The sequence below is a fragment of the Neofelis nebulosa genome, chromosome 7 (assembly GCF_028018385.1).
Source record: "Neofelis nebulosa isolate mNeoNeb1 chromosome 7, mNeoNeb1.pri, whole genome shotgun sequence".
NCBI lineage: Eukaryota > Metazoa > Chordata > Mammalia > Carnivora > Felidae > Neofelis > Neofelis nebulosa.
Genome location: NC_080788.1, coordinates 66,404,575 through 66,419,108, shown reverse-complemented (window position 1 = coordinate 66,419,108; position 14,534 = coordinate 66,404,575). Strand labels below are relative to the sequence as shown.

Here is a 14,534-nt window from a genome sequence, read left to right as displayed (position 1 = left end):
CTGACCTCTCAAGAATGGAACACTACGTGTTTTTTTTTTTTTAATTGCTTTAGCTCTGCACATTAATTGTCATTTCGAAGGAGGCCGAAGGCTTCACCCACATAGACGCCCGAAGTGGCATTTCCTAAATCTAAATCGGAGAGGGTCCTCTTCTAACCTCTCTACCCCCTTGCCTTATAAACTTGTTTGCTCTACTTCTAGTAAAGCCCGGGCGTGGGGGCCAAAATAATAGGAATGTTAAACGCCGAGGAGCTTCCTTCCAAAGACCACATTTCTCCAGCAGGCAAAAACAAATAAATCGAGTGTTAAAACTTGGAAGCGTGCGTGCGCGTCTGCCCTTTGTGTTCCTCCGGGCGGTTTAGCTCCACTTCGGGATGCTTGCGGCCTCTGGCTTCAGGCTCCGTGGCCGTTGACCAGCCGTCCCCTCCCCTCGGCAAACCGCCGCCTTCCCCACCTACTCTCAACTGGGAGAGCCCGAGAGGTACACTTTTGGACCGGGCACCGCCATCCCTGTCCGAATTCACTCAGGATATAAAACGCGGAATTTCCAGCCATCTCCCTCACTCCTCCTAAGAGCAGCTCTGTGCAAGCAGCAGTCCCTTCCACCCCGCTGCACTTCAAGGTCTACCCCCTTTATTTACAGAGAATTAAGAAGTGGGTGATTAGGACTTCCTGGCCGACAGAAGCAGCCCTGATCCCAGCTCAAGCTGCATTTAGTGACTCCCAGACTCTCGGTAGGAAACAGAAGAGGGGGGAAAAAAAAACAACAAAGTTGCTCCTCATCGGCAGGAAACTTTCTCCTTCGTCAAGGCCTCAGTTAGGGGGCCTGGAAGGACCAGCTCTGCGTCCTTTGGCCAGGAATCCCGTCCTTGGGGAGAAGGCCCTGGCAAGATTCTCAGGACTCAGTCACTCTGGGTTGTGGGGTCCGGAGTGACTGGGCTATGGGGGTGGAAGAGGCTTTATCTTTCGGGGATTTACACTTCAGGCGAAGAAGAGCAGGCCCCCTTCTCTGTCCTTTCTGAAGGCAAGCGGTCCCCCCCCCGCCCGCCCCCACAGCCCCCCCCCCCCCCGCAGAAACAACTCCCCACTTAGCCGACCATCCCCTCAACCCCCACAGAGACGAACACACACTCGCACTCACAAACAGTATGCTGGGTCGGGAGGGGGGGGGGGCGGTTGGTTTACCCATAGATCGCGTCCTTGTCCCGCTTCAAGGCGTCGTTGACAGCGGATCCCATGCTGGCCGGCATGACATTGGGGTGCGGGGCGTGCGCGCCGTAGTGCTGCGTGGCGTGGAGCGGCGGCCCGTGGTTCAGGTGGTGAACCGGTGGGATCGGCCGCGGCGCGTGAGGGTCTCCGTACATGGAAGCAGGCACCCCTACTCCGTCCATCCCGCCGTAATGGGGCAGCTCATCGTACTGTCGGAACCCGGCAAAGGGGAGGGGGGCGCAGGAGGTGAGGGAGAGCCAAGGGGGAATAGGAAAAGAAGATGGGAGAAGAGAGCCGGGAGAGGAGTGGGGAAGGAATAGAGGAAGGGTGGAGGGAGAAAGACGAAGGGCAGCGGGGGCAGGCAGGAGAGAAAGAAAGAGAGAAAGAGAGAGAGAGAGAGAGAGAGAGAGAGAGAGAAATAAAAACAAAGTCAGAAAGGAGAAAAGTACCGAGCACGAGTTGAACGCACAGAAACCAAACCAGCCGAAACAACGAGTTGAAAGTTGCGGGGGAAATGTTTTTAAATTTTAAAATGAAAAAGTAGGAACCAAGAGCAGCGTTTAGAGCAGGGAGAGGGGGCAGTGAGGCCAGGGACCGAGGGGGCGCCGGGAGGTCCCGCTCGGGCCAGAGGCAGCAGAACCATAACGAGCCAACCGAGGGAGAAGTGGAGTTAGTGTGAGAAGGAAGCCCCGGATCCCACCCCTAACCCCCCTTCGCCTCCTCCCGAGGATCCAATAAATCAAAAGGCGAAATGAAACAAAATAAAGAGAAGAAAAACGCTAATAATCAGGAGGAGAACGCCGAGGACGAGGGAAGGCTGGGGCCAGTGCCTCCCCGGGGGCAGGGAGCGGAGGGGAGGGGGGGGAATAACGTGAAAGTTACCAGAAACATTATTTAGCAGCGGATTCCCTGCGTCCTTGTCAATTTCAGAGACAAAACAAGCAGCCCAGGCTAGTCTAGGCGGCGGCGCAGCGGCTGCGGCAGCGCGGCCCCAGCGGCGGCCCCGGCGGCGGCGGCGGCTCCTACGCAGCCCGTGCCCGCCCCGAGCCGCGGGAGCAGCGGCGGCAGCGGCGCAGCAGCGGCAGCGGCGGCAGCAGGAGAACCGGGGGAATCGCGCTGCTGGGGTAAAAGCTGGAGCGAGGCGAAAGCGTGTAACAATTGCACACGCACACACACCACTCACACGCACTCGCCGCCCGCCCGCTCGCACAGCGCTGGAACACGCGCGCCCAGACACGCACACACGCACGCACACACACTCGCACACACGCAGAGGCACGGGGGGGAAAAGCCGATGAATAATTTTGCTGCTATTTTTTTAAATACTGGCCGCCATCATCAAGCAGCGAGCAGCAGCAGCAGCGTTGAAGGGAGAGGAGGCATCGGGACAGGCCCCTCTTAAGAGAGGATTTATATCTAGGTAAGTGTTGGAGATTTAAACCTACCCTTTGCGCCATCAGTCTGCGCTCCAATAAACTCCTGGATGTGTCGTATATTTAATATCCCAGTCCGGATAAGAAAGTGATCTAGGCTGAAGATTCCTTTTTTTTTTTTTTTTTTTCCAAACCAAAAAGACTTCTCCCAATTCTCCAATATGTTATTTTTAGGGGGGGGAAAAAAGCCCAGGCAAGACAACGAAGAGTTTTTTTTTTTTTCTGTGATATTTCTTCTTTTTCTCTTTTTTCCTCTTCTTCCTCCTCCTCCTGATCTTCCTCCTCCTCCTCCTCCACCTCCTCCTCCTCCCCCCTCCCCTCCTCCTCCTCTTCGGTCCTCCTTTCCCCCTCTTTCTCTTCTCTTCCCCTCAGTTGGAAAAAAAAAAAAAAGAAAGAAAAGAAAAAGAAGAAAAAGAAGAAAAAAAAAATTGTCAAGCCCCCGAACTGAAGGTTACGAGCGGCCCGTCAGCAGCCCACATGTAACCGAACTGTCGTGTTTCATGGCTTTTTGCCACTCCAGCTGTCAATCAAAGCCCGGAATGTCAAGGTAGTGAATGAATGATGGTTGATGATGATGAAGAGGAGGAATCTTTCAGACCCGTTTTTTTTCTTCCAGTAAAACTCCGCGAGGGGTTTCTGCTTCTTGAATTTTTTCCTCCCCCCTCCCCCCCTCTTTTAGCTTGGCCCCCGCGGTATCTATGATATGATCCTCTCTCTTTAAAGTATCGTTCAAAGAAAGCAGAGGGGAAAAATCAAGAAAAAAATTGAATAGTTTGCAAAAATTGGACTTCCTCCCCCCCTTTCCTGGTAGGTATTTTGTCTCTCCCTCTCTCTCTTTCTCGCTCGCTCGCTCTCACTCGCGCTCGCTCTCTCGCGCTCGCTCTCTCGCGCTCTCTTTCTCTCTCTGGGAGATGAGTGAGTGTCAGTAGGTGTTGGCAGGTTGGCTGCTGCCTGGCTTATAGAAGAGCCTCAGTTTGGCGGCGCGGGTCGGCGGCGGGAGAACGAAATGACGGAACCCGGAAGTCGTGGTGGCCATAGCCCGTCGTACGGCGGAGACACATCCCGGGAGTGGGGAGCGGGAGCGAGGAGGAGCGCGCCGCGCCGAGCCTCTGATATGCAGCGAGTGCGATCGGACGGCCCCGGCTGGGGGGGCGGGGGAGGCGGGGGGTGGGGGGGAGGGGAGGCAGGAGCCTCGCGGACCCGAGCAAATCAGCGAGCCTGGTTCTCCGCGGGGACGGCCGGGGGGGGGGGGGGCGGGGGGGGGAACCGAGCCGGAGGAAGAGGAGTGTGTGTGTGTGTGTGTGTGTGTGTGTGTGAGAGAGAGAGAGAGAGAGAGAGAGAGAGAGCGAGCGCGCGCGCATGCGGGCGGGCGCGCGCGAGCGAGGAAAGAGGGAGAGAATGAAGAGGACAGGGAGAGCGCAGAGAGGAAAACTGCAGAAAACCACAGGGAAAGTACGGTACAGCCTCAGATCTTCTAAATTTTTTTTTTTTTCAAACTTACTTCTAGTTCATTTTCCCATCACACCAGGCGCAAGCCTAACGGGGTCGTGTTGGGGACGATTGGAATGGCGATCTTGCTTTTGTTCCTTTTAATTCCGCGGGCCCCTATGCCTCTGCCAGCCGATTACTGCGCCCCTGAGGGCTTTCTGCTAAGATCCAGGGGCAGCTGGCTGTGCAGATCGTACCACTGCCGGCCTAGAGGTTTTTTTGTTTGTTTGTTTTTGTTATTTTTAAGTGGTACTTTCTTCCCTGTGCACATCCAGCGCCCTTGTCAACATTTATTTTTTTTCACGACGAGAAGAGATCAGCTTAACTCAGCACTGTCTCCAAGCGGTGCGGACAAGGGCCACCCTGGAGAGTCTCTGGGGGCCGCGATGGAATTGGGAGGGAGGAAGTGGGGAGGAGTCGTTTGGGTGTTTGATGTTGTCTGATGTCGCCAGGAGGGAGAGTGTGTGTGTGTGTGTGTGTGTGCGCGTGCGTGCGCGCGCGCCACTAGTGTGCGCTTCCGAAGTGGATCTCACTTAGAGCTGGGAAGCACCGGATAGAGAGGGAGGGAGAAAGATGCCATTCAAGGAGAATTGGCCGGTACTCCCTCCCAGCTTTGTTGTGGTCGCCCAGGGCGCAGAGGCCGGAGAGCGGTATCGCCAGCTAAAGGTTGTGTTAATTATACCGTACAATTTCGCGGGATCGGGAAGACCGGCCGACTACGAGCGAACTTTTCCAAAAAGGAAAAGGACGAGAGTTGGGGGCAGGGGGAGGAAGGTAACTATCCTACACTGTTTTGTGTAAAAAGTTAGTTCTGGAGGGTGTCTCACCCAATCCCCGGCAGGAGCTGCACCCAGCCTCACCTCGACGCCGCCGGTTTCACGGTGGCGGTGCGTCAATCACTCCGAGCCTCGAGCTGGGGGCGGAGTTATGGTCACCCTGCGCGCTCTGCGCAGCTGCCCCCTCCGCCCCCCCTGCTCCCGCCAGCAGTGCAGTCCGGCCCTGGTTGCTCCGAGCGCACCCTCTACCCAGCAACTCGCTCTTGTCCGATTCATGGTCCCTGGCTCAGGGAATCGAAAACAGACTGTTCCTCAACAGCTGACTCCCTCTCCAACTTTGAATTCATTCTGGATAGTAGAAAGTAGCATATTTTCCGCGCGCAATTTTGACCCGACTTCCCGGGGGATGGGAAGCACAGAGAAAAATAAAGCAGTGTGTGTGTGTGTGTGTGTGTGTGTGTGTGTGTGTGTGTGTGTGTGAGAGAGAGAGAGAGAGAGAGAGAGAGAGGCGCGCGGATGGGGTTGGGGGGGGGGGGCTTTACATCTTCTCTGCTTCACTGTAAGCTTTCAGGCAACACTCAACTGAGCTTAGATCGCAGCCTGCAGAGACTCCAAGCTAAGTCGGAGAAATTTGGCCCCGTTTTAATAGGGCTGGGGAATGAGCTCCGGAGGTCAATAAAGCCCTCCAAAAATGATGAATGATTGAGCACCTGTGATGATGATAGTGATTACCAGAGCAATTAAACAGTTTGATTAAATGAGCCATCATAACAATGATGTCTGCGGGAAATCGGCCCTCACATATAAAAATAGTGCGGTGGGGCTGTCAGAGGCGAGGGTAGCGCGACGCCAGGGAGCTGGGCTGTGGACCTCGGGTTATTTGCCGGGGTGACCACAGCAGGAGCCGGCCCGGCGCTCGGAGCTTCGGAGAAGAGAGTCTAGACCTGATTTTCAGCCACTTTTACGCCGGGCTTCAAGCCTGTATGATCCAACGGGTATGAAATCTGCAGGTTGTGGGGAGGGTCCGTCCCCCTCCACCTTTTCATTTTTTTTTTCCCTAGAAGAACTCCAAGATTAAAAGCATCCTCCTTATTTGTTGCTGAGTTGCTCGTCGACATATAAGAAAAGGTGAGTAGAAAAGGAAAGAAGACAAAAAGAAAAAAAAAAAAGTTGTCTTGCAGAATTTTGTTTCAAGCGGCAGTTAGGAGAATTCAGTTTAGCCGGGGCGGGAAGGCTGAGAGAAAAATAACAATCTGGTCTCCGCCTCCGGAGGGTTTTCTACTAGAGATGTTGAAATTGCTGTTTCCGAGTTCCCCGTGCAGCGCCGCTGAGAAGTTCATAGTGATTTTTAGTTATTCTTCCAGTTGTTCGTATTTTCAATATTGTGTACGTATTGTCGCCAATAGGGTTATTGTTGTTTTAAACAGCCTGTGTAGTAAGCGTCACTTCTCTTTTTAAAAAGAAACTCAATTTCCTTGATAAACGCTCCTTTTATAAAGATCAACTTGGAAACAAATCTCTATTTTGCCGAGTTTAAACACTGAAGGTTTCTACCTTATGCTGCCTTTACCACCACTTTTTTTTTTCATAATGATACTGTGAAGTGAGTTAGCATCCCCCACAGCCTTTATTTTGAAAAACTTCACGAGTATTAAGAAATATATAAGTTTCATACTTGGCAATGCATTCGGGTAAACAATTCAGAGCGATTGCTGATTTCTGTATTTTCAAACAGTTGGTAGGCTAATAATGGGTTGATTATTCCGTGATAATCTTGGGTTTTACAAAAGAAAGAAGGCTGGAACTCGATTTTTCTTGTGTTTTAATCCTTTGGGCAAGGCAGAAGTCATTTTAACCCGAACTCCTTTCTTCCTTACTTTCTAATATTCTGTAACTTCTTTTGCATTGTATTGCATACATTAAAGCAAACTACAGGGATAATCTGGTTGATGTAGGAGGGAGATAGAAATAGGACATTTTAAGATAGAGTCAGAGGGAAAAAACAAAAACAAAAAACCACAATCATCTTTAACTCCGAAGACTTCAGTTTAGGAGTGCGAGTGTTAAAAATGAAGCCCGAATGGAGGAAAGTCTGCATGATTTTAAAATTCACTGATTGCCTAAGGAGAGAATCCCGAATTTCATGCGACTAAAGAGATTTCACTTACCTAGTTGCATTCATTTATGAAACTGTACGTGTAAAATAGCATCGCAGGGCAATAGATTACACACAAGATCAAGTTGGAGGTGATTCAGGGTGTCCGTTCTTGGTCATTCTGATGAATTCAGACTATTACTTTTAATCACCAACTTGCTGATGTTTTATTAACAGAGCTAAAAAGCATTTAAGAACTTCCTGATATCCCCTACCTCCTTCAGTGTTGCCGGTCCGATAGAAGCGATTCCAAAGCAGTGGGGTACACACACTTTCTGATTTCTAGCCTGATAATTATGCTGCTGATGCTCCAGTCTCACTCAGCCTCTGCACCCCCACCCAGGCGGAGAGGCTCATCTGTTCTTCCACATTTGGGGTGAAGGGAAAGTAGGTGGGGCAGGCCCTGGAGACAGGCGCGAGATGGGGGTCGCAGGAGGCGGCGCACACCTCCGTCAACAGTCAGCTCCCTTTGCCCAGGCTGGAAATGGTTTTAACAGGCGGTAAAATTTCATCTTGCGGTGTCAAATTGGGGTCATTTTGGGGTTAGAGTTCTCAGTGTCCGAGAGGAGCTGTCCAGCTGCGTGGGGACTCATTAACTGCAAAAGATCTGTTTCAGTAAAAACAATTCAAAGACAATCAGAAGGCTAAAGACCCTCTACAAATCGCATTTTACAAGTGCCCCAGAACAAATATGGATGCTGAAACCTATTTCTTCAGAATCCCAAATCTGCTACTTAGCTCTGGAGTGGGGGTGGGGCACTGCATAAAAAAGAGGTGAAAGGGAGGGGACCTGATCTGGTGGGGGGGGGGGAGTGAATGGGAGGGGGGATGGGCCTCTCAAATTTAAGAGTCTAGTCTGTTTTTAATCACTTCTTTCTTATTGAAGCATCCCTAAGACTTCTGAGAACTCCTTCTTTTCTATTTTTCCTCTTCTTTTTTGACTCAACATGGAATGCTATTATAGGTAACATTTAAGATTTAAAAAGAATAATTGAATCCCAATACAGTTACTCAATTTAAAGGGCACTAGCTTTATAGAGAGTACTTAATTTGAAATGAGCATTTATGAACCTAGACTCTATTTTAGGTGAATTGGCCCACCTTCCTTAAGAAGTCTGTGCTTCTGTTTGATCTTTTTTTTTTTTTTTCCAGAAAGTTATAGGTCCTCAGCACAGATAACTTCAAATTCCTCAGAACTGTGAGGTCCAAAGTGTTAATCTGTGTATTAAAATCACTGGGTTTAAATCCTTTTTGTCTTCCTACAATAGATAGAATAATTGACAGCTTGCTAGAGGAGCAAATAAATCCAACCTTAATCTTATTTGTAACTTTAGTTAATGTTTTGAATTGGGAGTATTTTGGGTTAAGCAGGTGTGTGTGTGTGTGTGTGTGTGTGTGTGTGTGTGTGTGTGTGTGTGTAGGTTCTGTTTTTCTGTTTGCTGGTATGGAAAAAAGATATCATTACTTTGATTTTAAAAATGTTTCAGTTAGAAGGAAAGTGCAATTTTAAATGAGAAGCTAGATGTGTGCGATGCTAGAGTTTTTAGAATAAAACAAAATCGATACTTTGAAGTATTATTTGAAAGAAGTTTTCTTTCCTTCATTACTGACCTGAGCAAGTAAAGAGGATCACAGTATTTCATTCTTTGTCACTCTCTCTTTGGACTTCACCTCTGTCACCAGGTCTTCTCTCTCCATCTGTTTCACTGTTCTTTGAGGTCTGAACGCGACAGTGAATTTTTGTAGTCTAATTCTTTCTCCAAGCTTACCAAAGTCTTTATAAATTGTTATTCAGGATGTTTGATTGCAGCCCTGCAGAGGCAGCCTTGAGCCCAGCATCACTGGGACAAAGGCAGAGGGACTCTCTTCTGCTCCAGACCTGCTGGCTGACAGTTGGAATTTTTGATATATATTTTATTTGGCGGTTCCAATAATGTGTTTGCTTCTCCCTCCCCCATTCCCTTGCAGCCATCTATTACGTTAAAAATATCTCTTCTCTATAAACCTCAGCTCATCCTTGTGAACTGTTCTTGACCTTCCCAGCCATGTGCCAGCATCTTTGGAAGTTGGACTAGGAAGAATTACACTTCCTTCCTTACCTGTTAACTTTGCTCACTCTCTTCCTAGTTGGGATCAAGAGATAGAAGGGGACCTTTTTTGTTTGTTTTTTGGTCTTTTCCTCACTTCGGCTTTCTACCATGTATTCCCCCACCCCCATTAATAACAAGAAAGTACTCCATAATTTATTGTCTTAACGAAGATATGGTAGAATCATTGTGCTTTCTTTCCTTTTACTCTATCTTATGTCTTATTTCTCCCAATTTTAGCTGCTTCACCATCTCGCAGAAGTAAAGTATTTCAATAAATAGCCCTCTAGCGCTATCTGGCGGGGCTCCAAACACGACGTGCGCTCGCTCGCTCTCGCAGTCTCTGGCTCCTTCCCGCGCTCTCTTCCTTCCTCCCTTCTTCTTTCTCTTTCTCTAGTTTCTTTGGCTTACTATCTTGATCCTATTCCTCTTCTTTCCTCCTGCTGCCCTTCTTCTAGCTCCAACCCCTACTCCCAGCGCAGATGGCTTGGAAAGATCCGGTCAGAGGCTGATACCCTCAGAACCTGGTGATGCTCCGGCAAAGGAGCTCTTATAGGGCTCCCACCTTCACCCAGTGTGGGTCACCGGCCACCTTTGTCTTTGATTAGCATGCGGGTGTTGCTGAAAATGTTGCTTGTGTCCCAGCGTCTCAGCTGGTAGTGGTTTGGAGGGGATTAAAACTGCATTTGTGAAGTTTGGAGGAAAGAAATCAGACACTGGAATCCTGACTAGTGGAGACCAGCTAAGTTTTAGGTCGGGAGGCCTAGGCTCAGTGTGAGTTTAAAGAAAGGGTCCCAGAACTTCTCAGGGAAGGGGTTGGGGAGCAGCAGCTCTCGCCTGGACTTCGGAAGAACACTGGGCACTCATTCTTCACCCCCATCCCCAACACTTTCTCCTGCCTTCGGGATGCCTATATCATATAATGCGCTGTTCAAGTTTGTATCCTGGGCCTGTCCAAGATTTCTTTTTCAAAATGAGCTAGCTTTTCCAGCCCCCACCCCATGACCACACCAAATTTAAAGAGCAGTGGGAAAGAAAAGTGGGATGGAGAGAGAGCTCACTGGCGAGCCCACCGAGCAGAGAAGAGAAAGCCAACACAGAAACTGCAGGAACTCACGCTTGAGGATGCAGTACTCACCAACGTCCTCCCGCCTTTCTCGAAGAGATTTGTCTTATTTCTTATTGTGGTTTTGGTTATTTTTTTTTTTAAACAGTAGCCTATAAACCCTCAGCGGGGTGTGGAAAGCAATCAGAGGGGATAGGGGAGAAAGGAGAGATTCAACTTCAGCTGGATGCTTTAGATACTCTCTTTAAAATTCTTATTCTCCACCCCCCACCCCCAGACACACACCTCATTCTAAGCCTTAGAAAAATCTTCAGTTCTCCCTTTGAGCAAATCTCCCATGAAACTGAGGAAAGGATATGGGGCCTGGGGAAGATTTAGACTCACTCAACTTTCTTGCATTTTCTGAAATTTAGTTTTGACCTTGCAAAGTAAAAATGAAAACCATATTCCACCCAGCGGCTACTTGAAATGAGGGGACCTCAGCCTGCAGTGTATGTGATCACCAAAGACCCCTTCCTAATTCTGAAATTCTGCCCCTTCCCCATAATCTCAAAAAATGGAATAGAAAGTAGGGGGTGTGTGTGACACAATCCTAGGTTTTGTTTCTCAAGATTTGCCTCCCCTCCAAGCCCCCCAACACCACAGGAAGAAACTGGTGTAATTAATTGAGGACTGTTATGAGGTCATCATTAGCTAAGGTGCAAATAATTGCAGCCCATTTTTACTTAAAATTGACCAGCCCCAGAGTGATAGATCGATTTGGAGTATAAAAATGATGTATCAAAACATCAATGTCGATTATTTGAAATATTGTAGTCGAATTTTTGTATTGCTTCATCGGTTAAGTGTCTGAAAGTGCAGTGTTCAAACATATATTTATGTTGTCAATACTGTCAGAACTGTCACTTTCACTATCCTGGATTTGTACTACATTTCGAATTTACTCATTTACATAAAATGCCCACCCTAGGATTCTCCCACCCCCATCCCATCTCTCTCTTTCCTCCCATCTCTGGAAAATCCGTGTCAGTTTCTTCAAAGGACTCAGTAACCTTTGCCTAAGCTAAAGTGTGCACTGCCTCTTTTACTCAATTTTCCACATCGGATTATATGTCTTTTTCACCATTTCTAACTTTCAAAGGGAGCCTTCCTCTTTCTTCCCAATTCTGCCTACTCCAGCCTTTCCTCCGAAATAGTATGTAGCATTTGGAAAGATTCTGGTTTAAATATCCACATCTCAGTTCCAAATAAACCAGTTAGGTAGAAAAATGGAAAAACCGGACTTCAACGTACCTCCACAGCGCACTTGTGTAAACTGGGCTGTTGCCGGGCACACGTCCTCCCACGTGTCAGCGTCCATCATCAAATTACCTGGAAGACTGAAACCTTCCAGGGAAAATGAATTTGAAAACATAAATACGTTTTCTTTTACTTAGAAGCTGTGATAGGAGAAAAAGAAATAATACATATAAATGATCGGCACGCTTTACCTTTAAAAGCTTTTGAACTCAATCAAAAGACACAAGTTGGAAGCAGAATTGACAGTTTTAATTCTACCCATTTTCACCTGGCACGTCAGATCAGAGGCAATCATTTATTTTAGGGGGGGGCGGGTGTATGGGAAAGCCTGATGGAAAGCTTGAATCCACTGAAGTCTCTATCCTAAAAATCACAGAGAAATTAAGACACTTACTTAAACGCAAACATTCCATTGCTCCACACTTAGTCGAAACTAATTGAAATTTATAAATTCACATTCTGCCTAATTTTATGCTTTTTTATTTTCTAGGATTCCCTCCAAGTCTGACAGGAAAGACAGGGCCACTTCTGGATAAGCTGTAAGGATGCGTTTTCATTTCCACAACATTGAAGCACTTTTTATAAACCTTGTATTGTACTTAAATAAATCTATCTGGACATGAAGAGAAGTGACTCATACAACGATAGCTTGGCTTTGTGCTGTCAATCCTAGCATTAAAAAAAAAAAAAAAATCCAGAATCCTCCTGAGAAGCTTTTCCATATCCACTCATTTCTCAAAACAAACAAACAAACAACTAAAAACAAGAAAAACTAGAAAAGCAAAAGAAAGTTTACTGTATGCATCTGGGTGTCTTCTCTCGAATTTATAAATGTCTCCCAGCCCCGCTTGCTGTGTTGCCTCCCTCCTGCCACACACTCTAAGGCAGAGGCATCGAGGGATCGCCCCCCAGAGAGTTGTGTTTACTTAGGTTTTTTTAATCTCTCCACCATGTATGACAAGTGTTACTTCAAGAAATTCATCAGCCTTCTACAGATACTTCCAGGTTTTGCTGTAATGATCTGCAGAAGAGAACTGCCATCACTTTCTCACATCCCAAGGTGTTGCAGGAACTCAGAGAAAGGGGAGAGTGGCTGAAACGCTTAATTACAGTGGGGGAGGGAGGAGCGCAAGGCAGGGACCGAGGGAGGAGGGAAAGGAGGAAGATCCTTTACCTAGCCTGTACCTGGAGAGAGCTCTGAATCCTCTCAGTGGAAATTTGGGAAAGGTATTGTTGCCTTTTTTTTTTTTAATGCCTTTGGGGAGAAGTGATACCCTTGTGTAACAATTAGCTCAGACAATAAAAATAATTGGAAAATCAGTTGGAATTTCTGAGTTTTTAATTACGTTTAATTTTGTGCTAAGCCGTAAAATTACGAATGCCCCTCAATTAAACACTCTCCTCTTGTAAAGCGTTTAACAACAATTATTCCTTAATCAGTATGAATGTGAGTCACAAATGATGCTTTTCCACATCAAAGGGACGTCCTTCGACGTTACCTTTTAGTCATAAGTAAGAGGATTAATTCCTATAATTAGAGGGATAAATATGTGCATAAATACATCTCTCACTCTCCTTAAATACACACACACACACACACACACACACACACACACACACACTTTCACTCTGGGTGAGACGTGGCCGGCTCTGGTAGGGTAAGGGTTTTTAATTGTCCTTCTTTGCCTGACATCCCTTTGCTGGCCGGCGAAAGCAACCAAGCAGACCTGGGAGCGAAGGACAGACTTCCACAGAGGTACGCATACACAGGTCAGGCATGAGGTGCAAAGCGAGGGGGTCCCAAGGCCCCCACCAATTCCAACATGACCCTCCCAAGACAATAATCCACTCCGCACCCGTGCCCCTGCCCAATGCAGCAAGAGTTCTCTTCCTGTCGGTCCACTCGCCCAGAAGACCAGGGTCCCTGCCCTAAGCCGCACACCAGGTTGATTCTTCAGGCTACAAATAAAAATTGAGCATGACCTTTTAAAACTCCTGTGTGAATATCTCATTTACCTAATGACTTTATGTCACCTAGGAAGAAGGTCAATTTCCTCTTAACCTTTCCCCTGCTGCTGCAGTAAGCATTCTTCCCTAATCAATGGTGGCTGGAATAATCAATTCCCATTTTATGATCGCTGACAAACTCAATCTCTGGGCAGGGTGTGAGCAGTGGGGCCGGGACAGAGGTCTCTCTGGGTACGCCCAGCTCCGCCCGGCGCCAAGGGAAGCCGCTCTCTCTTCCGTGGAGTTCAGAGACCTTGGCAAACCTCCCTCCCCCAACCGCCTTCGTGACTTCTGAGTTGTCACTAATCCGAACCTGATATTCACCAGAGCTCCTTCGGTCACCGACAACGCTCCCCGCTGCTGCTGGGCCTCCCACCTACCCCTCCTCAGCGTGTTTTCATTTCAAAGTCCGCTGGCTGGGATTGCCCTCGCCCAAACGGGGTGTGTGCGTGTTTCATTTATATTTAAAAAATTATTTTTGCCTTCATCAGCGTCGATCTCTCAGCCTTCACTCTTAGCCCCGTAACTTTGCATAAACAAAGCAACAACAGAAGCTCAGAGTGGGTGGATTCGTGTGGAAATGAAGTCAACTGGCAGAATGCTCCCTCTTTCTTTCTTACCTCCTTTCTTTTTTTTCCCTTCCTTCTCTCATTTTTCCTCCTCTCCTCTTACCTCCTTCCTTCTCCACCTCCCCTTCCCCCCACAACACCCATTTATCCTAAAAGATTCGTTTATTAGATGCCGCTTTACCTCTATTCCGATTTCCCCAGTCTGGGGAAACTACCAGGAAATTTACGGTATCAAAGTTAATTTAAAAGAGAATTTAGGGTAAGTTCACAGTTACTTATCTTTAAAAGGCCTACATAGGAGCCTAGTTCACCTCCCAATCTCTAATAAAGTAAAAGCTGACTTTGCCACACACAGGGCTTGTTTGAAAAGAGGGATCTCATAGCACTGGTTCAGCATATGACTCACTGGAATCTTTTCCCCCTCATTCTGTCCCAACCAGATTTT

General features: G+C 47.8%; 1 protein-coding gene and 1 long non-coding RNA gene across 10 annotated transcripts in view; one reads left to right on the top strand and one right to left on the bottom strand.

Annotated features, from left to right (window-relative positions):
• Positions 1-2,953, bottom strand: part of MEIS2 (Meis homeobox 2) — a 209,679-nt gene extending 206,726 nt beyond the window's left edge. For 2 of the 7 annotated variants that reach the window (XM_058738259.1, XM_058738262.1), the window contains exons 1-2: positions 2,092-2,241; positions 1,186-1,418 (exon numbers count right to left, since the gene is read on the bottom strand). In XM_058738259.1, coding sequence (XP_058594242.1) covers positions 1,186-1,418; positions 2,092-2,100 — 242 coding nt within the window. In that variant the 5' untranslated portion in view covers positions 2,101-2,241. Of the gene's footprint in view, positions 1-1,185; positions 1,419-2,091; positions 2,242-2,654 lie in introns of those variants that run through there. The other 5 variants (XM_058738261.1, XM_058738263.1, XM_058738258.1 and 2 more) reach the window with 5 other exon arrangements.
• LOC131516784 (uncharacterized) lies at positions 2,275-12,833 on the top strand. 3 transcript variants are annotated; one of them, XR_009264239.1, is made up of 3 exons: positions 2,275-2,629; positions 5,971-6,034; positions 12,004-12,833. It is a non-coding gene; the product is annotated as an uncharacterized LOC131516784 (long non-coding RNA). The 3 variants fall into 3 exon arrangements; XR_009264238.1 differs by having other exon boundaries at positions 5,968-6,034; XR_009264240.1 differs by lacking the exon at positions 2,275-2,629 and adding an exon at positions 3,964-4,094 and having other exon boundaries at positions 5,968-6,034.
• The last annotated feature ends 1,701 nt before the right edge of the window (positions 12,834-14,534 follow it).